The 15,982-nt window shown below is 23.3% G+C and overlaps 1 protein-coding gene across 2 annotated transcripts; it reads right to left on the bottom strand.

Annotated features, from left to right (window-relative positions):
• Positions 1 to 735: 735 nt before the first annotated feature.
• LOC127282221 (clavesin-2-like) lies at positions 736 to 14,191 on the bottom strand. Of its 2 annotated transcripts, none has more exons than XM_051306368.1 (7): positions 13,997 to 14,191; positions 5,241 to 5,456; positions 4,308 to 4,512; positions 3,979 to 4,102; positions 3,059 to 3,271; positions 1,927 to 2,271; positions 736 to 1,687 (listed from the first exon to the last, which is right to left on the bottom strand). In XM_051306368.1, exons 2-7 carry the CDS (start codon positions 5,398 to 5,400, stop codon positions 1,325 to 1,327), a joined length of 1,410 nt encoding a protein of 469 aa, XP_051162325.1. In that variant the 5' UTR covers positions 5,401 to 5,456; positions 13,997 to 14,191; the 3' UTR covers positions 736 to 1,324. The 2 variants fall into 2 exon arrangements, with proteins under 2 accessions (XP_051162325.1, XP_051162324.1); XM_051306367.1 differs by lacking the exon at positions 13,997 to 14,191 and adding an exon at positions 8,111 to 8,490.
• Positions 14,192 to 15,982: the final 1,791 nt, after the last annotated feature.

The raw sequence follows: 15,982 nt of genomic DNA, 5'->3' as shown, positions 1-15,982 counted from the left end.
AATGTTCCTTTTATATTAAATTCTAGAATTTTATATTTTGATACTATCAACTATAATAATATTTAAACTGGTGTTAGGTTGATTTTATAAAAAAGAAAATAATTATAATATTAATTGTACCGCATAAATTTTCATCAACGCCTCTAATAACGCATGTTGAGACGATAAATAAATTTATTTTATTTATCAAAAATAAACAAGAAGAATTTTATTTTCTCCTCACATTTCTAATAAATTAAAAAAAGTCTGTATCAAAACTACATAAAGTTTTTCAAAAAACTGTTAGATTGAACAAAACATAAATAATATTGTTATTTTACAAAGTAAAAAAAAATAAAAAAATTTAAATGTAAAAATAACAATATTAATGTTTTGTTTAATCTATAACATTTTTTTTTTTTTGAAATATTTTTGTGTTTGGTATACCAACTGAATGAAAATGTTATATTATTGAGAAAAAACACAATTATTACGTGGGTGCAAAATTTATTAAATCTAAAAAATATTATTTTTACACAATCACAATGACCTTACTGTATATATTCTAGAATTCTATAGAACTCTTCAGATCTGGCAGATATAATATTATTAAAAAGAAAAAAAAATTGCCAATTGTATTTTGAAAATTCATCATTTTCAAATGAATTTTTGGATGGAAAAATATAAGGACGGTTTTTTTCTATTGAAAAAATTTTGCTGCCTGTATAAGGGGCGAATACTGTTCAGATTGTGAGATTTTTGAGTTTTATAATTTTTAATTATCAAATTTGTCCTTGATCGTTTTATTTTTTCACTTCATTTTGTTTTTTTGGAAAAATTTCTCTGAGAAGAGTATATAAGATTAAAGAATGAATTCATGATTCTCGTATATATGGTATTGTCATTTCACTTTATAGTGCACGATTTTCCAGAATCATGAAAATGTATCGTAATAAATTTTCCAATTTAGTCTTCTACTATATATAAATCAGTAGTAGACTAGAGATATTATTGATTCCAGTGTTTATAAAATATTCCTTAATTTTCTATAAAAAAAAAATTGTAATCAGTTTCGTTTCTGAATGGAGAATTCATCAAACTTGAACAAATTTTTACGAATTTTTTTTTCTTTTTCATCAAATTCGTAAATTAAATCTCTTTGTAGAAAATCCAATAAAATTGATAAATTTACATAAGTAAAATTGTCTAAACAAATGGTAAAATTGTCTTTTCTTTTGCTTCCTCTTAAGTATAAAGAAATTTTTTTTTCATCTTAATTTTCAGCTTGAAATTATATTCCTGCTTTAGATTATAAGAATTTCAATCATCTAATATTCTTATTTTCTTATGCTATTAAATTAGCTTCTTCCGGAAGTGGTTCACCTTTTCCAGTTCTAATGACAATTTTTTCAACTTTCATTTCCAGTGAATTATCCTCGCTATCTGCTTGACTCGGCACCATTTCAAATTCATTTGAATTTGTGTCTGATCTAAAGCTTAAACATTCAGAATTTTCAGCATCCTGCTCATCAAATGACTTTCTATTTTTATTATTTATTGATAAACCACGATTTTTTTCTAATGCTTCAACATTTATTAATAATTGCATTTCTTGATTTTTCCTTGAATTGTTATGTATTGGCTCCAAAACTGATGATTTCATTTTTTTCATTTCTGAACAATTTCCATTTAAATTTAAAATTTGTACCTGTTGAAATAAAAAGAAAAAAAATTGTTTAGGAAAAATAATTCTTCAATTAATATCACCCAAATGTTAATAACAACAACAACAAAAATAATAATAATAATAAATAAATACAATAAAATGTATAATAATTAATATATTTGATCCTGAAAGAAACTGGAGAAAGAAATCAATTTATTTTTGAAAATAATTATTTAAATAGAAATAAAACAAAAACCCTAAGGACAAGTTTCATTCCTGACCTTGGAGTAATTCAAGTTTTTCTCGTTTTCAAAAACAGAATCAGGTTCTGTGGATTCTGATCGGTTCATCTCATTTCTTGCTGAGTCTGAAAATTCGTAATGCTTTTGATCCTGCGTCCTTGATTGTTCCTGGGAATTTCTAAGGTTATTCACATCATCCGAGGAGGAAGATTCTTTATCTCTTTTCATGTTAGCCAATTCAGCTTCTTTCATTGCTGAATGAATAACAGGTTCGGCCCAAAGACCTGGATTAAATGCTGGACCACTTCCACCTAATTCAGCTGGTAAAATATCAGTTGGTAAATGTTGATGCAAAGTACTCAAATTATTTCCATGAAGATATATCTGAAAAAGAAATAATTTTTAATTATTTTCAATGAATTATAATTAATTATTATTTAAAGACTTTAAATTTTTGAAAAGAAAAATTTAATTCGCATTTAATTATAAAAAAGTTTTTAATTAAAAAATTAATTTAAAAAAAATCAATTGATTCTTTTCTATAATAGAAAATTAATTAATTAATTAATTGATGAATCAGTTGAATTATAGTAATTATTTTTTTTATTGCTTTCTTGATATTTTTTCTTGGAATTTATACATACAATGTGATATTGTTCTATTTCACAATATGTACATAACTCCTCATAAGCATTAATTAAGAAAAATATTTTTATACTAAAGTTTATCAAATTACACCTGTTATAAATTATAAAAATTTCTTACTTGTAAAATAATTCATTATTCGCAATATAAATAATTAATATATTATGATTATTATTATTTGTTTTCAATAATAATTGTTTTTTTTTTAATTTTACTAATTTATTGAACTTATTTTAATAAAAATTAATTTTTAAATAACGAATAAGCAATTTAAATATAAAAAGAGATAAAAATGACATATCTCAAATTACAAGAAGTGTTACGTTTCCGTCAGTATTAATATATGAAAACAAGGACAAAATTATTAAATTTATTCGTTTGCGGTTATTAGGTTCTGTTTCAGTGAAATTCTTGCTCGACCTTGCAGATTCAAGTCAGATTTCAAATAATTGCTTCTTTTAAAAAAAAAAAAAATAAAATAAAATAAAGGTCTTTTAAATTTTATCATTGAAAAATGAAAACTCACTTTGCTTCGTGTTTTTTCATCGAGAAATGGTTTGATAAGTGCAAGTGTCGCTTGAACATAAAGTGGAGCTGACAAAAAGTGTATTGCTTTAAATCTAGCCGGAAATCTTCCTCGTAAGGCAGCTACCAAATTTCTCAAAGCTGCAGCTCCTAAAGCTCCACCTTGTCTCAGGGAAAAATTACCCCAATCCACCACAGCCACAAATCCAGATTGCTACAATTTTTCCATAAAACACAATCAATTATTAATTATAAAACATTAAAAATAGATTTTTTTAAATTTCATAATTTTTATCACAAAAATATTTTAAATATAATGTACATATAAATAAATAAATTTAATAAGAAATAAAATTTTCAATTAAAAATAAAAAAGAAGATAAATAATTTACACAAAAATTAATTTTGTAAATTGTTTTCACAAATTAAAAAAGAAAAAAAAAATTTAATTGGAAATTTGTAGGAAAAAAAAGTTCCTAGTCATTATTTCTGTTAAAACGGGAAGAGCGTGTTTAGCTTGAATATCAGTAAATAAAAAGAACTTGGATGTTCAAGACTGCCAATGTCTTCAAGAAACAACGGAAGATAACAATTATTGCGTAACAAGCATAACATTTGGAATTCACGATTTTTTTATAAATACACAAGTAAAAATTCTTCAAATGAAAAATAATTATTGATAACAAAATACTTAATACTTTCAATATAGTAAAAAAAATGTTTATATTTTTTTTTTATTTATTTAATTTTTATTTACTCTCTAAATTTGAATTAGTAGAAATTTTAACTAATTTTGGTTTTAAAAACTAATTAATAGAAGAAAAATTTTTTTACTATCAAATTGGTAAAATTTAACTAATTCAAAAACAAAAAGTGCGTCACTAATTCAAATTAGTTAAATTTTTTTACTAATTTAAATACCTGATTTCTGGGATCTTGAATAAGAGTTTCCAAAACTAAAAAAATTGCTCGTTGCACTGCCAATGCAGGAACAGCAATTGGATCCCATTGTGAAGCTAGGATAAGCAAAACACACCTTCCTTTCCTATAATAAAATATTAAACAAATAAAATTGAAATTTTTTTTCTAGATTTTTTTTTTCATTGAAAATTATATGTAATAAAATTCTATTAAATGAAAATTCTAAAATTCTTAAAAATCTTTTTTCTCTTTTTTTTAATTAAAAATTCCACTTTTCAAAAAAGAAATGTAAGTTATGAAGAAAATGAAAATTGCACATTTCTTCTTACTTGTCGCGAGCAGGAAGAACTCCAGGAATTCCGGCTCTAAGTGCACGTTGTAATGCAGGATCGCGAGCTGTGAGATTACCAAAAATATCTTGTCTGTGTGCAATTTGTGCCTGATAAGCTACTATCAGTGCAGCTGCTTGTTCAGTTCTGTACTTCCGGGCCAACAGGAAGCGTGTAATATATTCATCGGTGCAAAGCATTAAATCTGCGAATAACAATAGAAGAAAACAATATATATATATTATATGATTGTAATGCCATGCGGTTTGAACATTCAGGAAGCATTTATTTCCGGACGTAAGTCCATTACAGACTGTAAATGAACCATAAATTCCCTTAGAATTCAAAAAAAGATATATACTATTTTAAATTGCAAAAAAAAATTCATTGTTCTTCAGTATAATTATATTTTTGATTTAGAGTTTCTAGGACAAAATTATATATTATAAAAAATTATTTATGATTCATTCTTTATTATAAAAAAATAATTAACATATATATAGAATGTTTTATACGAAAGTGATCCACTTATATTCCCGGATAATTATAAAAATCCGTATTTTTACATCTTAGTATTTTACGCAAGAGCACTCAATTATAAAATTAAATCTACCACAAAAGGTTCTTTTTTTTTATTTTTACAGTTATTTAAAACACTAAAGCATCTATAATATTTATTAATTTTTTTGGCTTTTCAATAAAATTAAATACCAGAAGGGCTTTTTTTAAATATTTACAAACATAATATTTACTTAATAAATTTTAAAGATAACTAAATTTTTTTAATGATATAAATCATAATTTATCAAAGAGTTGAGTAAACGAATTTTTCTCATACAGTGATAATTGGAAACATAATAAATCAATCACTTTTTCTATATTTTGGAATGAATCATAAAATAAATATTAGAAAAAAAATATATATATATTTACCAACGCCAGGCATATCACGTAGTATGGCCCTAACAGTCTTTATCGCTAGTTTTTTGTCACCTTTATTGATTCTCGATTGTTCATCATAAAGACTACGTGCAAGAGCTGTACTCGAGTGTCCACGTAAGGGATCCCAAAGATATTCACAATATTCTGCCATTGCGACAGAATTTTTTTTTTTTTTTCTTTTCTCAACTAAATCCAATATTTATAAATCTGTAACAGAGAAAAAGAATAAAAACACATTTTTAATTATAATTAAAATTTAATTGTCTATATAATTGAATTTTTTCGCAAGAAAGTGAAAGTCCACTTCACTTTTAATCTTGCTGCAAAATTCAATCAATTACTATATTATATAATTTATATTATTGCTCTGAACTCCATGTAATTTTTATAAATATTTATTCTTTTGTTTCTTTAAACATATTTTCCTAAATTTTGTTGTATATAAAATAATACAATAATAAAATAATAATAATAATTGTTATACAAAATTATAATTGTTATAGGTGTACAAATTATCATAATTTTCCCCCAAATAAAAATTTCTGAATTTATTAATAAAATTATTAATTATAAAAAAAAATGATTAAAAACGAGATTAAAAATTATTTTTAGGATTTTTTTCTTGATCAATGATCTCAGGTTCATCGAAACACCTTTCAAGACAATCGAGGACATCATGTTACTTTTAGACGTTCAAAGTCTGAGTCATCAAGAACCAAGAACGGAATAGGCCGTTGTCTTTTTACAATAAGGCATGTACCGTTACTAACTTGTTCTTTTTTTTATTATTTTTTTTTTACGAAACCGTCTCAGTCTGTGCTTCCAAATCGATTTCAATAAAGTGGACCATTTTTAATGTAGAAAGCAAACCAAAGACATTAAAACATAAGATAATAGCAATAAATAATATAATTATAATAATAATTTAGAATTTAATTTAAAAATGATTCAAAGAATAATTATAGTTCTTTTTAGTTGTGCAGTAGTACAATGTAAATGATACAGAAAAATCTTAATAGTAGTTAAAATGACAAAAGAATATTGAGCAATCAATGCTGAGACAAGTGAAAGAGAAACGAAGGAAATCCACTAAGAGAAAGAAAAAAATTTCCTGTATAGTCAATATATATATATATATATATATATATATATATATGCAATCACGTTGGAGGATTAAAAAAAATAGTTTAAAAAAAACAGTCAATGACTCTTTTGCTGACTCATTCGATTAACCATCTTAAATATCCTGTCGACATGCATTAAAAATTTTATTTACTGCAAAGTATCATTTTTTTGTAATTAAAAATTATCTATTCTTGTAAAAAAGTGAATAATAAATAAATAATAAATAAATTTAAAAAAATTTAATACAAATTCCTTTAATTAAAATAATTTTACTCGGCATAATATAAAAGCTTTAAATAAATTGTAAAATATTAACATAATTTTCAGTTGACGAATATTGAAGTTTTAATCATAAAAAGCCGGAGCAACAAAGAATTCCGCGGAAGCGATAAAATGTTTTGCAAATGCGGCCTTGCAAAACAGAAAATGACTACATTTTAAATCATTCACTTGAACTATTGTCCATTTTTTTTTTTTTTTTTTTTTTTGTTTGTTATTAATAATTATTAGATTAAATCAAGGCTTATTCATTCTGCTCTTCACTTTATAAGTTTAAGATAAACAAAATGTAAAATTTTAGAAAATTGTCATTTAGTGACAATCATTTTTTAATAAAAAAAGAATTCATATTTTTGAAAATCATCATTAAATGACAATAATTATTAATAAAAATTAATATCGATATAGTTAACTATCCTCAACAATGATGAATTGAAAGTAAATTAATGGTAAAAAATAATAGAAAAACCAATTAATAAAAGAAGAGAATACAAAATAAAATCCGATTACAAGATATACAATTAATGCGATATGTACCTAAGTTTTATATAAATATAATTTTGAATGATGGAAAAAATCGAAGAACGCAATATTCAAACTTGATTTTGATATATGATTATTAGGATTAAAGTATTTGAAGTACTAGATAAATTTGGTCAAGGGTAATCGATTAAAAAGCAACGTGGGAAACCTAAACTCTTATAATACATTGTTATCGTAAAATTGTGATCACTTTTATATCAGTAATTACGTTAACGATACGCGCACAATAATTCATCAATTAAGTGGCGAAACCTTGCAATGATTACCCAATGCATTTATATTCCATGCATTCTTATTATTTGTTTAGAAAAAAAAGATGAAGAAGAAAGAAAAAAATCCATTGCGCTTCATTTTTCGCACAAAATGAAAAAATAACATTTTTTTTTTAATAATAATTAATTAGAACTTTAAAAAATATTTAAGATGATAATAAAAATAACTATAATAACATTTTTTACAATCATCTTAGATATATTTATTTTTTTAAGTAAAGAATGCTTTGTCACTTATTACATGAATTTATTGTCACGTTGCACGTTAAAAAAATGTTTAGTTATAATTATATCTTTCATTTATATTATATATATTCTTCACTTCTCTATTGTATTTTAATTTATTAACATTTTATATAAATTTTTATAGGCACTTAACACAGTTACATTAAACAATAAAAATTTACATATAGTATTGAATTTACAACTAAACATAAAAAATTATAATATCTATCCTTTTTTTGTTTTGTCTAACGTCAAATTTTGAAAATATTAACCTAATAAACAATAACTTTTTTTTTACTCCAAATATACATTTTTTTCAATTTAACATTAAAATCCCTTTTTTTTCAAAAAAAGATAATTATTTTCAGTGCCAAAAAAAATTTAATTTTATGTATGCATTTTATTTTTAAATCATACCTGATTTTTTTTCGAAACAAATATTATCTTTATTCAACTTCAACTTTCTACTATAAGGAAATCCTTGGTAAACTGATATTTCTCTGAAACTGTATGTGACCGGTATATAGGAAAAGTAATAAAAAAAAAGAAAAAAAAAACTTGAATATCACCCACACATAATCCGCGCAAAATTTAATCGATATTCATGATCATTGACGGAGAAATCATGGGGGGTCGTTAAACTGCAAAAAGAGGACAATAAAAAATTGACATAGTCATAATTATAATAAATAAATAAATAAATAAAATATGATCACAAATAGTGAATCAGAGTGTCGTTAAAAACCGTTCGCGGTTCATGTTACTTCTGAACTGTCAGACTGCAATAACTGAGTAACGTGAACCACGAAAGAACACCAAGCCTCCTCTCTATACGGTTTCCGCTGTCAGCCATTTTGTTTTGACGTATATACCTGCCTACAGTATATATATATATACTAAACATAATTATATGCACAACTACCAACAATAAGACGCATAAAATAGATATACAGGTGTATTCATACCCGATGAATGTTACCAACTACTGATATTTTTCTAACATAAAAAAGAATTTTTTTTCACAAAACTCATTATTACTTAAATTAAACTTTTTTTTATATGATTTTAAGTTTCTTTAATCTTTTCAGATTTTTTAGAATCTCAAAATATAGATTTTAATTGCAGTCTTACATTAAGTAAATCTTATCTCATTAACATTTTGCTTCAATTTTCTGTTAATTAAATTAATAAACCATACTAAAGTTCAAATGTATAAATAAGAATCTTAATTTTACATTCAAATAAATTTTCATCTAAGTAAAATTTATTATGAAAGTATTAGCTAATTAATTAAAATTCATTTATAATTAAAAACGATTATATAAAAATTAACAGAATTAAAAAGTAATTATTATTTTTAATAATAATTAATCTTTAACATTTTAATGTAATATTTGCTTCAATAATTTAAAGCAATGAATAAACAATTGTTTATTAACATTAAACTAACAATTAAATACTAAAAAATTTTAATTAAAGTATTCTAATTACACTGTAAAAAGTAAATCTTATTTTAATATGAGTTCTAAATTCAGCAGTACTAGCCATAATGTATTTAAATTCAAATTGCATGTAAATCCATTGCTTAGATTCAGCAAGGGCTGTCTTAAAAAAGTTGTCTCTTAAAATAAGACACCTTTTCTGTCTTAAAATAAGACTTTCTTTTTACTGTATACTAAAATATTCATTAAAAAAATTCTAAGAAGAGATATTCTTAATTTAAGGAGAGCATAGTGACTTAAATTCAGAATACGAATCTTATAATTTTAGTTTTTAGTTCCAGAAAGAGATACTCTTAATTTAAGAAAACTAAAAACTTAAATTCAGATTGAATCTGAATCTAAAAAATATTGGTATTTTAAAGTATTGGTAATTGAAATTCAGAATGAGTCTTAATTTAAAAATTTCCTGAACTGCATGCATAGATTTTCTTAATTTAAGAAAACTACTAACTTAAATTCAGAAAGAGTCTTAATTTAAGAATACTGGTATAACTTAAATTTGGAAAGAGTCTTAAATTAAGAATTGTCTGAATTTAAAAAAAATCAATCTTTTCTAATCGAAAAATGTAATATTAACATAATTTTCTTATTAATTATTTATTTTGTTTATAAAATACAATTTTTTTCTAATTTCTATTTCCGTACTTTCAAATTCAATTTTACAATATCCTATATAACTTTATCACCTTTTTACGTAAGTTATTTTATGAGGCGCAAATAGAAATCTGTAAGGATATCACTTTATAACCACAAATATTCATGTGAAAAATTAGAAAAAATGATATTTATTAAGTTACTAAATATATTTTATATATAAAAATAAAGTATATTTTTTTATTCTTTTCACAAAAAATATATAACAGAACGCAAAAATAAAGGAAAATTAATTGTCCCGCATGTTGCAATATACTTTTATGGTAAAATCTATTCTCGTTTCATGACAAAATTTTATGATGAATAAAAATGTATGTTTGGCAAAACTAAACAGTAAAACTAAGCCTTTCTTATATTCCTTTTAAGTGTAGTTAACGAATATTGCATAAGTTTGATTATAGAAAATTGCTTCTAATTTGCTTAAATGTTTGATAAAATAACCAACTGAAGAGTTATTCCAATAGTCAATAGATTATATTCATTTAAATGCAAGTAAAGAAAAAAATAGAGTATCATTTAATTTCAAAAATATAATGTTATATTTTGGTACAGGTATATACATACACATAGCCAAGGAAAATATCTTTTATTTAATATACAAATTTCTCTATATAAAAAAAAATTTAACAAAAGTAGCTCTCACAGACATTTTACCAAATAACAATATCTATTGGGACAAAGAGGCAATCGATACATTCGATAATTTAATGCGAAATAGAACATTCCAATTCCACTTCAAAGATAGAATCAATGATGTAAATATGGGTTGGGGAATCCTCAACAGGCTTTGGTCAGTTGATGACAAATTAATTGATTTAAATTTAGCTAAGTTAGCACCTGGAACAATTCAAATTTTCCCAAATTATGATGAAGTGATAGAGGAGGATGTAGAGGAGGAAGAGAATGTCCGTATAAGAGCCGTTGGAGGTTAAATAAAGATATTTTTTTTAAAAAGAACATAAATTTTGATTTTTTTTTATTTTAAACAAATTAATTCATTACAGGATTTAATAAATTTATTCGTTTAGGGGGGCAATAAGGGGGTAATCAAAATTTTATTTTTTTTTTCTTCTCTTTAGATTGCCTATTGAGAATATTTTTCTATTTTATAAACAAATCAATTCTTTTATGCCAAAAGAATATGATTAGTTTAGGGGGGCATTGAAGAGTTATTCCAATAGTCAATAGATTATATTCATTTAAATGCAAGTAAAGAAAAAAATAGAGTATCATTTAATTTCAAAAATATAATGTTATATTTTGGTACAGGTATATATATATACATGGCTAAAGAAAAATATAAGAAAGAGAAATACTGTTTTCATGAGTACACTTGCACTCAGGAGAATGAGTATATATATATATATATGTGTGTGTATATGATTGCCTAAACTATACACTAATATAGAAATCCTAGAAATATAAAAATGCATAGATAAAATAAATTTAAGGTTTAAATATTATATTAAATAATTAATAATAAATAAACAAATCACCCTTTTACATTATCTTAAATATTAATAAATAAAATAATAGAAATTATTTTATTTTGCAAAATTATTATAAAAAATTAATTAATTATTTTAAAAGAAAAAAGTTATAAATTATTAATAAAAATCAAAGAAAAGAAATATTAAGAAATAAATCTAAATCTAGAGAAATAGAATTTCAGAAATAATAGAAAGAGACAGAAGACATTCATAGATAACACCATATAAGAATACATAAGGAAAAATAATAGTAAGAGATGAAAGATATAATTTCGAAAATAGAGAAATTACTAATTTAATTTTATTTAAATATTTTTTTTTATTAACAATATTAAAAATAAATATAAACTATTATTAAATTAATTAACGATATTTTTCATTTTTTTTTACATAAAATAATGTAAGTTATTTTATTTAATTGCTTAAAATAATAATATTAAAATAAAAATCATTTGTTAAATAAAAGTAAAAATTATTTAAAAATTAATGGTAAAGGTAAAAATTTTGTCAAATTATTATTTTTTAAGATATTAAAGATTTAAAGAAATTACAGTAATAATTGAGAAATGATTGCCAGCTGAACAATGGCATTGTTCCCTGTATACGTTACAACGGAATTAGAAAGAGAGAAATCGCTCTGTCCTTACCAAAACAATTTAAATATTATTGGCTAAGAAAAAAGGACGCCGCGAAAAATGCGATTAGAGGGAAAATTTGGCGGTAAGAAATATACAGCAAAAGTATACGAAGAAAGGTAGGAAGGGAAAACCGCGGATTGTCAAGCAATCAGCTGTCAGAGTCGCTCTAACACATTTACTAAATTTAAATATACAAGGGATTTAGAGAAATTTGGGGGATGAAGCGTCTTCTCGAGTCAATAAATAGAGAAGGAGACCCAAATTTGGACATTCATTCTCTGAATTTCAATCGGTCTATATATATATATCATTATTATTGGTTTTGACAGATAGTTTTGTGAAATTAATCGGGAATTGGATTTAACAATATAAAGTAAGTTTTGAGAACAAAGAACAAGTGACACATATAGAATCTTTTTATTGTTTAAAATATTAAAATTTTATCGTTTATATTTTTTTTCATTATTTATATTTTTTTTCTTGAATCTTATATGATATCTGAGAGGCTGGTGTAACAACCGTTCCAACTCAGAATTATATAAGAAGTAAAACATTTTAACAAATAATAAATTTAAACTCAACATTAGGAAAGTAGAAGAAACGAAAAAGTGTATAATCACTTTAATTTAAAACGCATAATCTACAAAGTCACGCCATGGTGAAAGACTTGAGGGGTTTCTGATAACTCGGAGTACCACCTCATTATCTGGATCCTTAAGTGGTATCAAAAGCAAATCGTAAGTCTCTTGAAGATACATATATCTCAAATTCATTGCAATAGGCGATCAATTTGTTAATGTGTAAGATTCAATTGATTATGAATCCCTGTCCTCCCACAAATAGTTAATTTAGGAAATAAATAATTTATTTAAATTATTTATTTAGCAATTTTTCAGAGAAATAAATAAATTTTTCATTTATTTTCTGTCTAACTTAAATCATTTTAATATGTTGTTAAATTAATAACATGTTAAATAAATTTGTGTTTGAGGAAAATATCTGCAAGATTAATTTATTTATAATAGATTATTTAATTTAGGGAATAGGGAATTTGACCTTGATAGCTGTTAGGAATTGTTAAGTTTCTTTTATTTTATTTAAACCTTATTTTATATTTTTTTTATAGATAAGCCTACGAGATTATTTACAATCTCAATAGAGGAAAGATAAGTTTGTTAGAAAGGAGTTTAATTAAAAGGTGAAAAATTTAAGTTAATTAATAAAAAGATTTCATTTAGTTTCATTCAGAACGAACTCACAATAAATTATTTAAACCAAAATAATTGACAAATAATTATATTGAATGATTGATTTTATATTTAATTTTTCTATTAATAATTAATATTTATTTTTTTTGTAAAGTAAAAATATTCAGCTTTGAAACGATAAATGACATTAATTCATTTATAAAAGTAAAAGTGAATAAGAAAATAAACAGCTGATCTACCGAACAATTACAGGAAAGATTCCTCTAATTTGGTAAACAAGCAACAAGTTTTCTAAAAACAAAATAAATATTTTCTCTCAAACATATCTATAGAACAATAAATTTAAAACTTGATCTAATTTAAATTATTCTATTATATCATTACAATCATATCTGTTGACTTAGCTGGCACGTGCCTATTGTATCAAATAATTAAATTATAAAATATAATGTCTCTTTAAATTTAGACAATAGCCATTCTTTCTTTTGTATAAAGTTACGTAACGTGGGTGATTGATATATAAACATTTATGTTTATGGTCATTCAACCACATTTTTGAACTTATTAATTTCTCAGAACCGAATCAAATCAGGGCTAAGATAGATAAGAAGGTAAACACAAACACGTATAATAGTATATATCCCCGGTCTGAGAGTTAATAATGCTTCACAACGAAAAAAAACATTATATTGCAAAAATAAAATTCAACTTTACAAAATGACAATTTTAATACAAAATTTTGATAAAAATAACCTTTAATAGAATTAATGAAAGCGAAAAAATAATGTTTTGAATATATATATATATATACCTGAGAATTAATCTCGTGAAAATCCTATAAAAAATATTACATAATGAATATAATTTTAATTTTGAAACATAATGCATTTATCTGCAAAGTTTTGCATCGTTTGGATTAATTTCTGTCACATTTATACACTATAATTCAAGATAGTAAAGAAAAACATTGTCGGCGCGAAACGAAATGTGTATCTAACTAAAGGTATAACCACGATAGCAATTGCCTATTGAAGTTAACAAAGTATACATACTATATATGCACTAACTATAGCTCTTAATGATCAGCCTCAGGCTTATTTAAAAGGAATTAGATTCTTTTCTGCATCACAAATAACGATTTAAAGTATTTTGAAAATACGAGAAAAAATAAAAAAAAGTCTTATTTTAGGATAAGTCTGAAATTCAGCAAAAGCTGTCTTAAAGATGTTGCATCTTAAAATAATTCTTCTTTTCTGCTTGAAATAAGATTTTCTTTTCACTGTACATAAAATATTCTAATACAGTAAAAAAGAAATTATTTTAAGACATCAAGAAAGTCTTATTTTAATATGCAATATTTTTAAGACTTTAAATTCTTATTTTAAGTGAAAAAGAAGTCTTATTTTCAGTTCTAAGATTCTTAAGATGAAATTTTTGTTAAATTTCTTAATAGATTTTATATAAATATTATATGTTAAATTTAAGAAAAATAGATCTTAAAACATTAACTTACACACTAAATTTAAGATATAATTTTACTTAAATTAAGTCACAAAGATCTTATTTTCTCAAAAGATTTATTTTGAATAAAAATTTAACTTTTTTTGCTCACAATCAGAAAACCAAAAAGTTGCTTTCTTAAAAATGTTGCAACCTAAAATAAGACCAATTTTTTTCCTTAAAATAAGATATAATCTTTAAACAGTGATATTTTAAATAATTACAATATGATACATGTAATTTCAACAATTTTTTCTATAGAAAATTATTATGTTATTTTTTTATTCCAAAAATCGTCCCTGAAATTAAAGTCAATGCTATTTTGATCCTTTATTTACCGGCTTTATATATATATATATGTATATATACTCTAAAATACACATTCGTCATCGAACTTTGTACATTCTCTCTCGCCTACAATTGAAAGTGCAAGGTTGCAATGAAGGAACTAAAAAGTAAAAAACCAAAGTTCGAGATATTTCGTCACATCAGAATTATTCATAATATACATAAGAAAATACAATTTACTTATTAGGAAACGATAATCTTCATTTTTATAAAAAAAAAATATCGTCTCCGGACAATAAAAAATGCATTATTCAACAATCAACATTTATTATACAATTTTGTTCGTATAAATAGTCAATACTATTTTAAAGGATATACGAATTATAATGCAATATTTTAAACAGAAATTTTAAAGAAATTCAAAGATATATATTTATTAATAATTATGCTTCTATTTTAAATTATCTAAAATTTAAAATAATTTTTAAAAATGTTTGTACTAAAAAATTTTAAATCATTTTAAATATTTTAAAAAATATATAAATTTTTCCAGCAATATTTTTTAAATATTTACAGACAACAAAAATTTAAATATAAATTTTAACTTTTAAATCGTACATAAAGTTATAAAATGCAGTTTTGATTATCAGACTTGATAATAGAGGTCACCACCACCCAAGACACTGATAGAAATACTACTTTTTATCACAGACAAGAACCAACTTAGTTGGTAAATGAAAGAAACTTTTCACATCTAAAAAAATTACAGTTTTCATTATTTGTTAATGAACAAAACAAAACAAAAATCATTTGAAAAATAAACGGTAATTCACTATTTTTTTAAAATAATGTCTTATACTGAAAAAAATATTTATTTGATTCAAATAATCGGTTACTTCACTATTTATAAAATAAATATTTAATTTGCATTAAATAAATATCATTTGAGTTAATTAAATGGTATTTGTTTCAAATACATAAATTATTGGTCCAAATACAATTTATTTAA

The sequence above is a fragment of the Leptopilina boulardi genome, unplaced genomic scaffold (assembly GCF_019393585.1).
Source record: "Leptopilina boulardi isolate dan_hultmark-lab unplaced genomic scaffold, ZJU_Lbou_2.1 LbouV2_291, whole genome shotgun sequence".
Classification (NCBI taxonomy): Eukaryota; Metazoa; Arthropoda; class Insecta; order Hymenoptera; family Figitidae; genus Leptopilina; species Leptopilina boulardi.
The sequence above is the reverse complement of the archived record's forward strand: the minus strand, read 5'-3'. Positions and strand labels throughout refer to the sequence as shown.

Coding starts and splice junctions, on each gene's coding strand:
- LOC127282221 (XM_051306368.1), bottom strand. CDS start 5,400: ATGGCAGAATATTGTGAATATCTTTGGGATCCCTTACGTGGACACTCG. Junction 3,272..3,978: donor TTCAAGATCCCAGAAATCAG/GTATTTAAATTA, acceptor GAAAAATTGTAG/CAATCTGGATTTGTGGCTGT. Junction 2,272..3,058: donor ATGAAAAAACACGAAGCAAA/GTGAGTTTTCAT, acceptor TTTCTTTTTCAG/ATATATCTTCATGGAAATAA.